Source organism: Leucoraja erinacea, chromosome 17 (genome assembly GCF_028641065.1).
Source record: "Leucoraja erinacea ecotype New England chromosome 17, Leri_hhj_1, whole genome shotgun sequence".
NCBI lineage: Eukaryota > Metazoa > Chordata > Chondrichthyes > Rajiformes > Rajidae > Leucoraja > Leucoraja erinaceus.
Window position 1 is genome coordinate 6,637,312 of NC_073393.1, and position 18,036 is coordinate 6,655,347.

The 18,036-nt window shown below is 45.7% G+C and overlaps 1 protein-coding gene across 3 annotated transcripts in view; it reads left to right on the top strand.

The window, feature by feature from the left end:
* Nucleotides 1-18,036, top strand: part of rbl2 (retinoblastoma-like 2 (p130)) — a 72,798-nt gene that overhangs the window by 7,566 nt on the left and 47,196 nt on the right. Inside the window, exons 1-2 of one of the 3 annotated variants that reach the window (XM_055648435.1) lie at nucleotides 6,780-7,342; nucleotides 16,241-16,369. In XM_055648435.1, the coding sequence (XP_055504410.1) occupies nucleotides 16,252-16,369 (118 nt within the window). In that variant the 5' untranslated portion in view covers nucleotides 6,780-7,342; nucleotides 16,241-16,251. Of the gene's footprint in view, nucleotides 1-6,779; nucleotides 7,343-12,003; nucleotides 12,096-16,240; nucleotides 16,370-18,036 lie in introns of those variants that run through there. The other 2 variants (XM_055648436.1, XM_055648434.1) reach the window with 2 other exon arrangements.

Sequence of the window (18,036 nt, forward strand, 5' to 3'; positions counted from 1 at the left end):
CCAATGTACTTGTTAAGATGAACATCTAAAGGCTGCAACTTGGCTTGTGTCAGGAATTGCAACTGGCTCTTTATTGAAATTCAAAGTGGTGATATGATCTTTGATCATTTTAGAGGGAACGGTTAAGGTGGAAAAGGTCCTTGATTATGTTGGCTGCTTTCAGATTCAGATTCAGATTCAATTTTAATTGTCATTGTCAGTGTACAGTACAGAGACAACGAAATGCATTTCCCGAGGCAGCGTGTAGTGTAGATGGAGTCAGTGGTGGGGAGGTAGTCACAAAATGCTGGAGTAACTCAGCGGGACAAGCAGCATCTCCAGAGATGTCGCTTGTCCCGCTGAGTTACTCTAACATTTTGTGCTAACCTTCGATTTAAACCAGCATCTGCAATTCTTTCCTTCACATCAAAAGTCTGTTCTGTGTGGTGGACTGGGCTTTGTAGCTGTGAATGACTTTAACCTCCATGGATAAATGGGTTAGCCTGTACTGAAGGGATTAGATAGCGACAGATTTTACTGAAGACGAGAATGCAGTAAAATATTTGTCCTTTGATGTTGATTATTGATTGGTGAAAATGGTGCGTACGTTTTGCAGTCCAGTGAGTTTGAAAACCTCTGATATTTGATGTTTGAAAGAGTCTGAAGAAGGGTTTCGGCCCGAAACGTTGCCTATTTCCTTCGCTCCATAGATGCTGCTGCATCCGCTGAGTTTCTCCAGCACTTTTGTCTACCTTCGATTTTCCAGCATCTGCAGTTCCTTCTTGAAGAGTTTGAAAATAACACTGGAGAAAAAAAATTGTGAATCACATGCAAAATTTGCAGGGGGGGTGGGGGTGGGGCGGTGAAATTTATGCTGCAAAAAGGTGCCAGCAGAAGCAGAGATACTGCGGTAAAGTTGGGTCAGATTGGGTACGGACATTTGGAATCCCACAAAAGTGTTCAATATTGCCCTGGGTTCATCTTGTTTCCAATGGTTTAGTCCAGTAATTCACAACCTGGGGCCATGGCAAATTTCAGGGGGGCCACAGAAAATTTTTGGGATTTAGGGGGCCACAGGTTCAATGAAGGGGGACACACTTTTTTTCCGCTAATAATGTCAGGGGGGGGGGGGGGGGGGGGGGGTGGGCAGAAAAATTAAAGATCACAAGGGGGTCATGAACTAAAAAAAAGGTCGCGAACCACTGGCTTAGTCCATTGTAGCTTTGCTGGTTTCTAGGTGAATTTTGTGGCCTTTGCATTTCAGGGGCAACACAGTGATACAACGGTAGAGTTGCTGCCTTACAGCGACAGAGACCCCCGTTCAATCCTGACAACGGGTGCTGCCTGTCCGGAGCTTGTACCTTCTCCCTGTGATTGCGTTGGTTTTCCCAGGTTCTCCCACATTTCAAAGACGTACGGGTTTGTTGGTCAATTGGCCTGTACAAATTGTAAATTGTCCCTATTGTGTAGGATAGTGTTCGTGTATGGGGGTCGCTGGTTGGCACCGACTCAGTGGGCCGAAGGGCCTGTTTCCATGTTGTAGCAATAACCTAAACTAAACTAACTTAAACTAAATTAAACAAATTACATTGCAGTAACAAAACCAAATACCAACATGAGCTTTGGAGTTAAATAAAAATTTGACATGGCATGGGTTAAAAATTCAAATGTTCGGTTTCGACTTGGAAATCATATTTTGGATGAGGAGGCACAAAGCTGGTGGTGCAAGTGTTGCTGGAGACGACATTGGACATGGTGACCATCAATCTACATGTTTCGTGGTAGTTAACATAAGGAAAAGGTTGATCCCCAAGTTGAAGTGCTGAATTGGGGGAAGGTAGATCAAATTATTCGGGTGAGGTGTAGGCTTTACTTTTAGACTTTAGAGATACAGCGTGGAAACAGGCCCACTGCACGATTACAATTATACTACAAACCTCTGCTACTTTGGAGTGTGGGAGGAAACCAGAGAACCTGGCGAAAACCCACGCAGTCACGGGGAGAACGGTACAAACTCTGTACACACGGCACCCGTAGTCGGGATCAATCCCGGGTCCCTGGCGCTGTGAGGCAGCAACTCTACCGCTGCGCCACCATGCCACTCACAGTGATAGGGTTGAGAGAATCTTTTTTTTGCCATGGTAGGCATATCAAAAACAAAAGAACATTGGTTTAAGGTGAGAGGAAGGAATTTCAAAGGGGATTTTAGTCGTTTATTTTAACACAATGGTGTCTAGAATTAGCAGCAAGAGGAAGTGGTGGAATCAGATACATTTACAATGTTTAATAGGCAAGGCGTAGAAGGATATGGAGCTAATTTGGGCAAATGGGGTTCTGGCGATGGGCAGGGAGGTTGGCATTGATGTGGGGAGCTGAAGGGTTCGTGTCTAAGTTCTACAACCCTGTGACTCTAAGATCTGATGTTTACACTTGAAGTAAGGCAACCTAGTTTTATTACACGGAGAAACTGCCAGAACAGGATATGGAAATTAATTTTAATTCCGCAAAAGAAAATAACCAAATAATTGAAGTGTTTTATTTTTTCTGTTGGGTTTCGGACAGATTCCAACTCTTGTGACTTGATTTAGTGTGTCGTTATTGTTTGTTTCCTGATTAAAAGTTTCCACTTTCGTTGATACTTTCATGTTAAGAAATGATCAAGGCAGCTGGCCCCATTGGAATAATCAAATTATCTGCTTGTTGACCCAATTAATAACATGTTTGGGCACATTAAACCACTGATATTTAACCTAATGGTTCCTGTCTAAATAATGCAATTAATGTTTCACAGACTGCGACCCACATTGAATGCAGAGTTTAATCCAAACACGCAAAAAACCTGTACAGTAATTATTTTGTTACTGCCATGATTGGAGTATTTTCTTCAATGTGTGGCCACCCTGCAGTGAAGTATGAAGTTTAGGATTAGGGTCACCTCATTATCAACGACACTCGGTTACTTGGAAAAAGCTGCAAACAACTCAAATGTTTTCCCATTGTCAGAAATAGACTCGGGATATTTTTTTAAATCATTCCAGTCCTTGTCTTTTACAGTCCACTATTGTAGCTGCTCCACCACCACCCCTGGCATCGAGTTCCAGCCCCCCACCACCCACTCCAAATGTAAAGGCAAAGTGATTAGTTGATTAGTTGAGAGGTACAGCAGGGAAAAAGGCCCTTTGGCCCACCGAGTCCATGCCGACCGTCGATTACAATAGACAATAGGTGCAGGAGTAGGCCATTCGGCCCTTCGAGCCAGCACTGCCATTCAATGTGATCATAGAAACATAGAAACATAGAAATTAGGTGCAGGAGTAGGCCATTCGGCCCTTCGAGCCTGCACCGCCATTCAATATGATCATGGCTGATCATCCCTAATCAGTCATTGTTCATCCCCAATCAGCCCTGTTCCTGCCTTCTCCCCATATCCCCTGACTCCGCTATTTTTAAGAGCCCTATCCAGCTCTCTCTCGAAAGCATCCAGAGAACCGGCCTCCACCGTCCTCTGAGGCAGAGAATTCCACAGACTCGCCACTCTCTGTGAGGAAAAAGTGTTTCCTTGTCTCCGTTCTAAATCACCCTTTCACACTAGTTCTACATTATCCCACTTACACCAGGGACAATTTGCAGAGGCCAATTAGCCTACAAGCGTTTAGGACGTGGGAGGAAACTGGAGCTCACGGATGAAACCCACAGGGAGAACATGCAAACTCCACACAGACGGCAGCCAAGACCTGGATTGAACCCGGATCTCTGGCGCTGTGAGGCAGCAGCTCTACCCGCTGCACCAAGAGCCGCCCCTCAGGCAGTCACGGCAACCAGTCTCGACAACCCTTTGCTTTTGTCTGCAATCACTTCCTTCTCAGACACTTGGCACCATTTACTTTCAGTGACCTTCAGATAATCACTGAAAATGTAGGAAATCATTAACTGTCCCTTGTTCTCCACCAATGAAGTGCTACTACTGTTCATTATCTTTAGAGTGGCTTATTGATATGAAGGGTGGATTTGCACCAGGCTCCGTCTTAATGTCAGTTTATGGTTCCAGTAAAGGTTTACTCTAAGAACTGTGGATTCTGGCATTACTTTCCGCAGGTCACTGTGCCCTCTCAATAACCCAAACGATGTCAGTACTTGTGTTTGAAGTGCCAACAGCATCCTCTCTGTTGCGCAACTGAACGGGGCAGGCGGCATCTCTGGAGAGAAGGAATGGGTGACATTTCGGGGTCGAGACCCTTCCACAGACTAAAGAAGGGTCTCGACCCGAAACGTCACCTATTCCTTCTCTCCCACAGATGCTGCCTGTCCCGCTGAGTTACTCCAGCTTTTTGTGTCTATCTTCAGTTTAAACCAGCATCTGCAGTTCCTTCCGACACATTCTGTTGTGTTACATCAGTAGCTCCTGTACCCTAATCATAAGACTGCTCCTCATCCATTGTGTGGAAAATAAGTGGATGAAATTCAATGCCGCAGTATTTTTTAATCCTTAGTAGCCCTGTCCCAGTTCATTCCAAGAGCTCTCCCGAGTTTGCCCTGATTCGAACTCGGAGATTTACGGCAATGGCCACTCGTCGGTACTCGAGGCTCTCGTGGACATTTTTCAACATGTTGAACAATCTTCACGAGTCTTCCCCTGCTTACCTGCCGTTAGCGAGTCTTCCCGAGTACCTGCCGTTAGCGTTACGAGCCGCTAAGAGACGTCCCCGAGTTCTGACATACCCGCTACGTTCATTCTCCGTGCTTACCACGAGTCTTTTGGAGAGCTCTTGGAATGAACTCGTACCGTGGTTCAGGGGTTTAAATCCTCAATCCAGAGTTTGCTTCAATTATCAAGCATTAGCAAAGGAAATTGCGATGTTTAATCAGGTTCAGTTATAATAATTTCATTGGTTGCATGATGTCCTTTCAATAGAATTCCATACCACAAATACTTGGTTGACAAAAAAAATATGATAAAACCATTTTAGAATGCATAGCTGCAAATTTGCTTATTCATATCCTAAAATTAATATTTTGACCTCGGGTGATGGAATGCCATTATTGGATTCAATATCCCTCCCATTTCTTGGCCTCCCCACCCCAATTTTAAGCGTTACATCCAGTATTTCTGCGGTATCACAATCAATATTGTCCTGCCTTTCATTACTACCTGTGATTTTTTTTTTTTAACCCTTTTCTATATTGTTCCTTTGTGATATTCTCATGGTGTCAGGCTCTGTCCAACTCTGACAGGAGTGAGTCTAAGCTCTCTGCCTAAAGTGGTGCGTCGTCACTGAGCCCATTCTCATCGATGTTTTGGATGTTGCCAATGTCCAGGGAATTAGCTGGACCAGCCAAGTACCGTGGTTCCAAGACCAGTTCATAGACTGAGATCCATGAGGCAAAAGCCTCATCTCCCGACTTAGAGTCCGAGACTCATACAGTGTGGAAACAGGCCCTTCAGCCCAACCTGTCCGTACTAACCAACATGCCCCATCTACACTCGTCCCACCAGCCCACGTTTGGCCCATATCCCAACGAATGCAGTCGCACAACTCTGCACAGATTTGAGTATTAAAATGAAATTGATTCAGTGGGGACATCTCAAAGTCTTCGTAATTAATTGAGGACAATTAGAAATAAAACCAGTACAACTTGTGAGTCCTTGACTTGTGAGGCCTTCAGTCATTTTGTTTTGGGAGATTGTATGTGTGCTGGGGATGTGGGTAGATGTAATTTAGTTTAGAGATACAGCATGGAAGCCTGCCCTTCAGCCCAACGAATCAATGCTGACCATCGATCACCGACCGGTTCACATTGGTTCAATGTTAACCCACTTTCATCCACTCCCTTCACATTTGTGGCCCTTTTTTCAGAGGTCAGTTAACCTGCAAATCCCCACGACTTTGGGGGGACATGGGAGGAAACTGGAGCATCGGGAAGAAACCCATGACGTCACAGTGAGAACGTGCAAACTCCACACCGACAGCACCCGAGGTCAGAATCGAACTCGGGTCTCTGTTACTGTGCCGCTGGTAGGTTTTGCACATGTCATGAGTTTGGCTTGAGTCATAGGGCAGTCACGGTGGTGCAGCGGTAGAGTTGCTGCCTTACAGCGAATGCAGCGTCGGAGACCCGGGTTCGATCCCGATTACGGATGCCGTCTGTACATTGTTTGTAAGTTCTCCCCGTGACCTGCGTGAGTTTTCTCCGGGATCTTTGGTTTCCTCCCACACTCCAAAGACGTAGACGGGGCGTATTCCCTTTCCATCCGCACCCGGGCACGGACGTAACCCCGGAAAAGCAGCCGGCTCGGGTAGAGCCCTCCATCGTCTGCCGCCTTGACTCGCGGATGGCCAGCTTGGCCAGGCCCAGGAGCAACCCAACCAGGACATCTTCAGCCCTACCCTCTCCCCTACACACAGGGTGCCCAAAGATGAGGATGGTGGGTGAAAAATGCAGCCAGAAGGCAAGGAGCAGCCCCTTTAGGTATTGAAACAGTGGCTGCAGCCTCACGCACTCCATGTACACGTGGTACACAGACTCTTCCAGCCCGCAAAAGTGGCAGGCGGCATTCTGATGAACTCTTGGCAGTTTGTTCACTGAGCGCGGCACGGTGGCGCAGCGGTAGAGTTGCTGCCTCACAACGCAAGAGACCAGGGTTCAATCCCGACTACAGATGCTGTCTGTACGGAATTTGTACGTTTTCCCGTGATCTGTGTGGGTTTTCTCCGGGTGCTCCGGTTTCCTCCCACACTCCAAAGACGGACAGGTTTGTAGGTTAATTGTCTCCGCTATAATTGTAAATTGTCCCCAGTGTGTGCCGGATAGTTTTAGCGTGCGGGGATCGCTGGTCGGCATGGACTCGATGGGCCGAAGGGCCTGTTTCTGCACTGTATCTCTAACGTCTACACACTAGAAATCCCATCAACATGGCTAAAGGGTTTGTAATGTCACACTCTTGTTGACTTTGGATGGGGAGACCAGCTTTTGGCTGGACCTGCAGCTGAAGACTTAATTGCACTTGGTGACATTTCAGCACCATCTGCCAGGTACGCTGCTCCAGCCTCAGCAGACTGCAGCTGGGACTCTCGAAGCACAGGCAGTTTGGACATGCTGGAACCTCTGTGGTCTATGCAGCGATGGATAATTGTGTATCCAGGGATTTGTACCGACCTGTGCAGGCTTGCTCACTTCCTGCTCAGGATTCTGCCACTTGTGGCCTTCAGTCAGACAGAGGCTGAGCTGCTCTTTTAACTCTCCCAGCTTCACAGTCGAATCGCCAAAGCTGATCCAGCCTCCGGCTTGGAGGAGAAGTTGGAACGATAAGCCCAAGTTCAGTGCATTTAATATCCTACAGGGCTTGCAAACAACTTTAGCTGAGGTAAGGAACTGTACCTCAAGCTTGCAAAAGGTACCACCCAGTCTACCCTCTCTATTTGGGCGGCACGGTGGCGCAGCGGTAGAATTGCTGCCTTACAGCACCGGAGACCCGGGTTTGCCTCTGACTACAGGTGCTGCATATACGTAGTTTGTATGTTCTCCCAGTGACCATGTGGGTTTTCTCTGGTTTCCTCTGGAAAGTGTTAGTGTGCGGGGATCTCTGGACGGTGCGGACTGAGTGGGCCGAAGGGCCTGTTTCTGTGTGGTATCACAAAACTAAACTAAATTGCAGACCTGTGTCTAACTGATAGACACAAATGCTGGAGTAACTCAGAGGGTCAGTAGCATCTCTGGAGAAAAGGAATAGGTGACGTTTCAGACTGGAGCCCTTCTTCAGAGTGAAAGATAGAGGTGAAGGAAGTGGGGGGAATCTTGAGACGAAAAAGGCCAGAACAAAACGGGTCCAGCAACAGATGACTTCAGGAAAGGTGGGGTCGACGATGGCCAAACCTGGGGAAGATAATGCTAATGACAAGCTTACAGGGATGTGGACAGTGGAATTAGAAGGATGACTAGGGTGTGGGGAGGGTGGAGAGAGGGGAGATGCGTCAGTCAATGATGGCGGCAGTCGCTGAAAAATGTGCCAAGTGGGACAGGCCCTTTAGTGTGAGGGGATCGCTGGTCGGTGCAGAGGTGATGGGCTGAATAGCTGTTTCTGCGCTGTATCTCTAAACTAAACTAACATACAATTCTACTTTATGATAAAATTGTATCTTTGCAACTTGAGTGAGTCGTTGAGGGTTAATAATGTCGGCTTTGAATAGATACTTTACCTCCGCTTTAAGTGAGTTTCCACTTGCAATGAAATCTTGTTTCAGATGAAGCCGGCATTTTGTATTTTAAACAAGAAAATCTGCAGCAGGGGGAGAATATTTAAAGGCACTCCAGAGCTTTCATTTTAATGCATCTGAGAGAATGGATCAGGCAGTAACATCTTTTAAAGTAATTTGCCAGGCACTGTTTGGGGATGGGGGGGAGGGGAGGGGGTTCAGTCTGGTTGCCAAATCTTCATCACAGCCATGAGTAAGTTATAATAAATGTCAATATTTGGCCTTACAAAACAGCTGTGAAAATATGAACCTTGCAACTCTGATGGCTTGGACTGCAGCAGCAGCAGCAGGTAGATTTGAAAACTCTTTGGATTTGCTGAGAAGAAAAATAAGCACGCATATTAAACGTAAACAATAATTTCTAGAAATGAAATTTGCAGCTGGAATTGTTCTTTATTTGATGGTGATCTATTGGTTTCACGTTCCACTGTTTAAAGGAAAAACTGTTTTAACATTGGCCATTTAACTGTTTTAACAAAGTCGTTCAGGCCTCATGCAACTCCATACCGCCCTGGTGGTTGAACAAACGATTGACAGATACAACAGACCCTTCGTCCCACTGAGTCCCCACCGATCATCAATCACCCCGTTCGTACTAGTCCACTATTTCCCATTTTCTCGTCCACTCCTCGTGCCCCCTCATTATCACCACTTCCACAGCCAACAATGGACCATTGTGGGCTCCACCTTTCCTCGATCACCCTTGCTGGCCTTGATTTGTTCTTTTCATCCTTTTTATTCCTTTCTTCCTTGTACGTTTTCACACCTTCCCTTTCCCCTGACTCTCAGTCTGAAGCAGGGTCTCGTCCCGAAACGCCACCCATTCCTTCTCTCCAGAGATGCCTCCTGTCCTGCTGAGTTACTCCAACATTTTGTGTCTATCTTAAAGCTTCAGACAGTTATTTAAATGGCATTTGTAGATACTTTGGAAAATACAAAGCTTACACTCCAATCCAATGTACCCCTTCACCCACAGCACTGGGAAATATCCAGGAAAATTGTCCTTGGACCCCATTAGCAAACATCACAAAACTGTTCTTCCTCCCTCTCAGCTTCTTTCCAGAGTACTGTTTAGTACGCTAAAATGCTCAACTGGGGTAAGGCCAACTTTGAGGGGATGAAAGGAGGTCTTGCTCAAACTGGAGCAGGTTATTTGAGGGGAAAAAAAACATCGGCCAAGTGGGATGTTTTTAAAAGTGTGCTGACGAAAGCTCAGGATGTGTACGTCCCCGTTAGAGTGAAAGGCAAAGCAGCCAAACGTACGGAAGCTTGGCTGACTGGGGAAATTGAGGCGTTGGTCAAAAACAAGAAGGATGCATGGGACAGGTATAGGCAGCTGGGATCAAGTGCATTCCTGTAGGAGTTCCAGCTAACTGATAAAGATCAGATGGGCAAAAAGGGGCCAGTAGATAGCTCTGGCGGGTAGCATTAAGGACAATCCCAAAATATATCATAAATACAAGGGGGAAAAGGGTAACGAGAGACAGAGAGTGGGACCTCTCAGGAATCAAAGCGGTCACCTCTGTGTGGAGTCACAGGAGATGGGCAAGGTCCTAAACGTTATTCCCTTAATCGTGTATCTGCACATTGTGACAGGGTCTTGGGGCAGGCAACGGAAGTGTCTTGAGAGCAGTCAGTTTTACCGTCGAAGAAGTACTGAAGGTACTGTCGTGTATGAAGTTAGACACAATCCCAGGGCCGGATCAGATATATCCAAGGCTTCCATGTGCCTTTGCATAAGCTTCCAAGCCACACATGGGATCAATTGAGGTCACATATTTCAGTGTACAAAGAATTCAACTTGACTATTGGCCATTGAAATAGGCTGGTTCAAGAGTTAAGAGAACTAATAGAATCTGATTGTTCTGTGAGGAAGTAAGGTCTCTCAGTTTCCGCGCCAGTTCCCTGCAAAGCTGTGATCTCATTGCCTTATAATACTTCCTGCACACTCATGACCCTGCAACCAAATTCTGCTCTAAGTCCTTTAAGAAGGAACTGCAGATGCTTGAAAATCGAAGGTACACAAAAATGCTGGAGAAACTCAGCGGGTGCAGCAGCATCTATGGAGCGAAGGAAATAGGCAACGTTTCAAGGGTTTTGGCCCGAAGCGTTGCCTATTTCCTTCACTTCATAGATGCTGCTGCACCCGCTGAGTTTCTCCAGCATTTTTGTGTACCTTCTGCTCTAAGTCCACTTGCAAGTTTGCAGATGATCATCAATGTAGCAGGCCAGGTCTCAAACAATTATGAGGCGAATTAGAGGGTGGCGCAGCGGGTAGAGTTACTGCCTCACAGCACCAGGGGCCCCGGCTCGATCCTGACTAGGGATGCTGTCTGTACGGAGTTTGCACGTTCACCCTGTGATCGCGTGGGTTTTCCCCGTGTGCTCCGGTTTCCTCCCACACTCCAAAAACGTGCAGGTTTGCAGGTTAATTGCCAAATGTAAACTGCCCCTATTGTGTAGGATAGTGCGGGGATCTCTGGTCGCCACGGACTTGATGGGCCGAAGGGCCTGTTTCCGCACTGTATCTCTCAACTGAACTGAACTGATCATGTTTTTCAACTTCGAATTTGTACGAGCTGATTTGTAGGCCCTTATCTTTGACAGTGAGTGAATCATTTATTTTGAATGTAATCGTGATTATTTTCTAGAATTAATGAACTGTTTCGGACTGCAGTGTTATCGACTATAAATGAATTATGCTGCTCTTGGTGGGGATTTGAACCGCTAAATCCATTCCATTAAAATATTATAATATAGTCAGCAATAACCTTAAAGACCACATCCATCAAATTGTTAGAAGCAAAAACACAGTGGTTATTTAAACATCAAATCTCTTTGTTTCCTGCATTTTGATGGCGCTTGTAGAAATTTAGTTTAGTTTAGTGATACAGGCCCTTCGGCCCACCGAGTCCGCACCGACCAGTGATCCCCGCACATTAACACTATCCTGCACACACCAGCGATAATTTTACATTTGTACCAAACCTACAAATCTGCACGTCTTTGGAGTGTGGGAGGAAACCGAAGATTTTGCAGCTATGTTTACTCCCTCAGTGCCTCATCAACAATTCACTTTGGTTTGTATCAGGAAGTCATGGGGCAGTGGCAACCAAAGATGAATTATTTCCTTGGGGTAAGATTTTCAGAATGATCGAAAGCTGAAATTGGTAGAATTCCTTTGAGGATCCTTAGCCTGTTCATTGGAGAGGAAACGTCAGTAGTAACTGTGTGTGTGTGTGTGTGTGTGTGTGTGTGTGTGTGTGTGTGTGTGCGTGCGCGTGTTTTTAAATGTGCTAAACAAATATATACACACCACACACACGCGCACGCCAAACCCACACACACACACACACACAGTTACTACTGACGTTTTATATATATATATATATGTGTGTGTGTTGGTATATATATGTGTGTGTGTGTGTATGTATATATGTGTGTGTGTGTGTATATATGTGTGTGTGTGTGTGTTTATATGTGTGTGTGTGTATATATATGTGTGTGTGTCTGTGTGTATATATATATATATATATATATATATACATACACTGAACTTTTTCCTCATCTATCATATTTAGAGTGCCATGTTTGCATATTGTGTTGTGCTGCTGCAAATACGAATGTCATTGTTCTATCTGGGACACATGACAATAAAACACTCTTGATACGTGGACTACTGGGGTATGACTGCTGTACTGTTTCTCCACTGCCACCCTTTCCATCACTGAGCACGACAGCAACACACGCTCAACGTGTCTGGACATGTCCACATGATGCATCCTATAACTTCCTGTAAAAACCTTTTTTAATCTGAGGCCCTAGGGCACTGGAGAGTAACTACAGTAAATATACAAGATTTCTGTGAGTATACTTGATTCATTTTGATTTACATGCATGGTACATGATTGTTATTATAGCCACCTGATTATTTTTCATGCCATTTGAAGACGTTGCATGTATGTGTTCTTGTATCATAAGCTCAATTTAATCACTATTAGTGGCAGAGTAGGTTTCTAATCTTGGCTGTTTCTGGGGAATATTTAATTCCAAAGCACAACAAAGAGGAAATGGTATCTGATTTCCCCGTTCCCGCTTTGAACTGCATCTGCAGTCAGCATATGTCTGGGCCACGGTTGATAATGGACAAAGAGGGATATTCCTTTCATTCTACTTTATTTACATCAGACTGTGTCTAAATGTAGGAATGACCCATGTGATGTAGACTGTCTTTCTGCTGACTGGATAACATGCAACATGGTACACGTGACAATAAGCTGAACTCAAATCAGCTCAACACAATATAAGGCCATTTAAAACCGTGTCGTGTTAATGGAAGCATTGGTTTATTGAGCTTGGATTACCTTTAATGTTGGTGGTTCAGGACCGTAGCAGGAAGAGTGGTGGGGTCTTGGGTACGAAAAACAAGCCTCTGCCGTTGATTAAAGGCCCTGCAACGGCCCAGATCTCGAGTGGATCGGGCGCCACTGTAAGAGGCCGAGCACGTGGATCAGACACGGACTGCAGTGGAACGGAGCAGCGATGGACACTTGATGCTGGTTTAAACCGGAGATAGACACAAAATGCTGGAGTAACTCAGCGGAACAAGCGAGAATGAATGGGTGACGTTTCGGGTCAATAGACAATAGGTGCAGGAGTAGGCCATTCGGCCTTATGAGAACGGAGACAAGGAAACACTTTTTCCCACAAGAGTGGTGAGTCTGTGGAATTCTCTGCCTCAGAGGGCGGTGGAGGCCGGTTCTCTGGATGCTTTCAAGAGAGAGCTAGATAGGGCTCTTAAAAATAGCGGAGTCGGGGGATAATGGGGAGAAGGCAGGAACAGGGTACTGATTGGGGATGATCAGCCATGATCACATTGAATGGCGGTGCTGTCTCAAAGGGCCGAATGGCCTACTCCTGCACCTATTGTCTATTGTCTATCGAACACGCATCGCCATTCATTGTGATCATGGCTGATCATTCACGAGGGTCTGGACCCTTCTTCAGACTGGTGTCCTTATTTGTAAACCAGCGCCTGTAGTTCCTTAGATAGAAATAAAATGCTGGAGTAACTCAACAGGTCAGGAGGAATGGTTGACATTGCTGGTCGGAACCCTTCTTCAGTTCCTTGTTTGTACAAAGTGCTGGATTGGTTCAGTTTTTATATCGGCACTGACCAATAGTCCTACAGGACAGAAAGCGGCTCTTTGAACCACCATGTCCGTGCTGACCGTCGTACCAATCTACACAAAGCCCATTTGGCCTTCTATGCCGTGGTAATTCAAGTGCTTGACTAGATGTTAAATGTTGTGGGACTGCTTGCTTCCACTACGCATTCACGGTGTTTCACAGTCTGCCCAGCCGGGTAGCAAAGGTTCTTTCTCAAATCCCCTCTCAACCTACCTTAAATCTACGTTAGTAACTCAGCGGGACAGGCAGCACCTCTGGAGAGAAGGAATGGGTGACGTTTCAGACTGAAGAAGGTTCTCGACCCGAAACGTCACCCATTCCTTCTCCCCAGAGATGCTGCCTGTCCCGCTGAGTTACTCCAGCATTTTGTGTCTATCTTCGATATAAACCAGCATCTGCAGTTACTTCCTACACATGAACTCCATGCTGTCTGGTTTTACATTTGATGGTTTAATGGTGTTTTATTTTGTGACATGTAAGGGGATTCTCAACAAAATTCTTGTTCGCCGTTCAATGGTACTTTATTGTCTCAGCTACATCGGCACAGTGAAATCCCTCTTTTGCATACAGTTCATTAAAAATCTTACTACACTTAATCTTACTGTACTCAGCCCACCAAGTCCGCGACGACTCAGTACTCCAGCACTATCTTGCGGGACAATTTGCAATTTTACCGAAGACAATTCACCTGCAATCCTGCAATCCGCATGTGGATGTGGGAGGAAACTGGAATAGCCGGAGGAAACGATGGCAGGTCACGGGGAGGAGGTATAAACTCCATACAGACAGCACCCGTAGTCAGGATCGAACCCGGGTCTCTGGCGTTGTAAAGCGGCAACTCTACCGCTGCGCCACCCATGGTGATGGGGTTGATAGAATCTTTTTGCCATTGAACCACCGTACGTTTGGCAGCCTCGCCAACAGTCTGTCTGTTTTTTTGTCTTTTTTAATTATTTTTTTGTGTGTTTTAAAAGTTTGTGTAAATGTTCTCTGGTTTGGTTTATGTGAGGGGCGGGGTCTGCGGCCGAACATCATGGAGCTGGAGGCCTCACTCTGGACTGACCGAGCTCCACCGCTGGGCGTAGACTTACCAACGGGGCCGATCCCTTGCCTAGGATCACGCCAACCGCGGCCTGTGGATTTTACCATCGAGGGCTCGCTGTCTCGGGAGAGACCGAGCTGGGAGCTCCGGAAGCCGCACGACATCGACTAGTCCGATCGCCGGCGCAGTGGAGCTGATTCCCTCCCAATGCAGGAGCTTGATCGCCCTGACGCGGAGGGCCCAAACACTGATCGTCCCGTCAACGGAAGGCGCGAGGCCCCCGAACGCTGGAGAACAAAGAAGGGAAGAGATTGAACTCTTTTTTTTCTCCTTCCATCACAGTGAGGAGGAATGTGGAGGAGTCACTGTGGTGGATGTTGATGTTAAAATGTATATTGTGTGCTCCGTTGCTTTTTATTTGTACGACTAACTTGGCGAATGAAATTCCTCGTATGTTGCAAAAGTGTTATTGTATTGTGGACGTATCAAAAACAAAAACAAAAGGGCATTGGTTTAAGGAGAGAGTGTGGAGTGGAATTTTTTTTCTATGCAAGAGCAGGTTGTGCCTGGTCAAACGTCGAAAATAAAATAGCTCAGTTCCACCCTTGTTGCCAGTGTGGATAGTTGAAATGCTTGTGGTCATGAGGAAGGCAGATATCCAGTGACGCTTCGTGTTGATGGGTGGTTTATTTTTCTGAGCTCCGTAGTGGAATTTTACAATTCGTGGAGACGAAGGAAATAATCAGTAAAAGGCAAATGCCTGTTGCAACGTGAACAGCAGAACGCATCATGGAAACTTTCTGAACTGTTAACTCGTAGCAGTGGTGATTTTAATGAGACTCGCTAACAAGTGAACAAAACTGGTTATGTGAGTGGAACTTCATATTTTAGAAAGATGATTTTCAGTTTTGTGAATAATGCAGTAACTCGTATGGTTAAAAAGCAGTAGATGTCTTGGGTCAGCATTTGCAATTGATTCTTTGTCTTTTGGAGTTAAAATACACAAGGAACTGCAGATGCTGGTTTATGGGGGGAAAAACATAAAGTACTGGAGTAACTCTATCTTACAGGTTGAAGAAGGGTTCTGACCCGAAACGTCACCTATTCCTTCTCTGGTTATAGGTTCTGGTTCTGGTGGTTAGCACGCAACAAATGCTTTTCACTGTACCTTGGTACATGTGTCAATAATCTAAACTACACAACTCAGTAGAAACATGACATTTGAGGTCAGGACACTTTTACAAAGCTGGGTCCCGACCCCCCTCCCCCGCCCAATGTAGTCTCCCCTCTCCCTCCACAGATGCTGCCTGACCCGCTGGGTTAATCTTGCACTTTAGGCTTTTAGACTTTTGATATACAATGTTGAAAGGCCCTTCGGCCCACCAAGTCTGTGCTGAGCAGCAATCACCTGTCAACTAGCAGGATCCTACACACTAGGGACAATTTACAAAAGTTAACTAATCTACAAACATGTACGTCTTTGGAGGGTGGGTGGAAACCAGAACACCCGGAGAAAACCCACGTGGTCAAAGGGAGAACTTTCTAACTCTGTACAGACAGCTCCTGTAGTTGGGATCGAACCTGGGTCTCTGGCGCTGTAAGGCAGCCACTCTACCACTGTGACACCGTGCCACCCTATATATACCTACACCCTACTTGGCCCACATATATGTCAAATCAAATAAACCGACAAGGTAAACAAATTATCAAGACATGATGAAAACATTGGGGCACAAAATGCATTTGCAATGTTAAATGTTGTCTCTTTTTTCTCTAGGAAACTTTCCAATGATCAGTGATGATCTTGTTAACTCCTATCACCTCCTGCTGTGTGTACTCGATCTGGTCTATGGGAATGCTTTGCTTTGCTCTCACCGGAAAGATTTGCTGAATCCTGCTTTCAAAGGTAGGTCTTTTCTGAAGCTGTGGTCTTCAGCTCACTTAACATTTTGTCTGAAGTAGATCAGAGGTATAAAATCAGGGCTCGAAATTAACTGTTGCCCGGGTGCCAATGGCCACCTAAAGTGCCGCCGGGCAACCTAAATGCCGAGTCATTTTACTCGGCTTGGTACTGCAGATACTGGTTTATACCGAAGATAGATACAAAAAACTGGAGTAACTCAGCGGGTCAGGCAGCTCTGGAGAAAAGTCAATGGCTGTAGTGCGGGGCAAAGATACTAGGTGCGGGGTGACAGAGGGTCAGAGCGAATGACGGGCCCGCACAGCAGCAGTGGCAGCGGCTCCACCTATTCCTCCTCCCGCAGCCCGCCCGCCCTGATAGTGGCCGCTGCTTACCACTGATTTGGTCAGGAGATATTTCAGTTGAAATTTTAATGTTAATTCTGAAGTGGGAATGATGGTAACAGCGTTTATCAAGAATTGTTTTTAATCTGGTGCGTACAAACTGGGCACAAAATGCCTTTAGAAATTTCCTTGCAACCTGTATATTTTGTAGGGAAAAATTATGTGGGAAGCGAGAGTGTTTTTGTACCAATAGCAATAATGACCCATGCTCTGGCCATGTCATGATAATACTTGGTCCTTCACAGAAAACATGCTTGCATCAATCTGTAGTGTGCATGGTTAAGCATATATGTTACCATGGTCCAGGATTTATTCACACAGGTTGATCATACGCTGAATAATCCAACCACATTTATGTTTGGAAGTGGAAAGAAATAATAGAAATTGCATTTATTGCAACGTGTAAAAAGAGCTGAGATATTGTATTATAGAAACATAGAAAATAGGTGCAGGAGTAGGCCATTCGGCCCTTCGAGTCTGCACCGCCATTCAATATGATCATGGCTGATCATCCAACTTTCTGTTATAACTTTGCTACATGTCATTGTGGTATATATCATGTCTTGATTAGTGAATATGTTTAGTTTGTGACTTTATTTGAAGCAGAAATAATATGTGAATGCTTCATTGAGAATGATTCCGACTGGTAACCACGCACTTCGTCTGAGCACATTATTGCCGCGTCATGCAAGCCGTCTTAAATGACCACCAAAACTGTCATTTGGCAACCATAAAAGCTGCCTAGGTTGCCCGGCTGGCAACAGGGAAAAAAGGTTAAGTGATAGCCCTGAAAATCTTTGTCTAGGAAGGAAATTGAGGCCAGTTCATTGGCTATATTTAAGAGGGAGTTAGATGTGGCCCTTGTGGCTAAGGGGATCAGGGGGTATGGAGAGAAGGCAGGTACGGGATACTGAGTTGGATGATCATCCATGATCATATTGAATGGCGGTGCAGGCTCGAAGGGCCGAATGGCCTACTCCTGCACCTAATTTCTATGTTTCTATGTTTCTATGAAATGCAGATGCTGGTTTATACCAAAGATAAGACTCAAAGTACTGGAGTAACTCAGCGGGATAGGCAGCATCTCTGGAGAGAAGGAATGGGTGACGTTTCGGGTCAGAACCCTTCTTCAGATTGAAAGATTGAGGTAGTTGGGAGAGCAGGGGAATTGGAGGTGAGTAAAGGACAGGGTCGGCAACAGATGACTTCAGGTAGCGTGGAGCCCACAGTGGTCCATTGTTGGCTGGGGAAGATGTGCTAAGGAGAGGG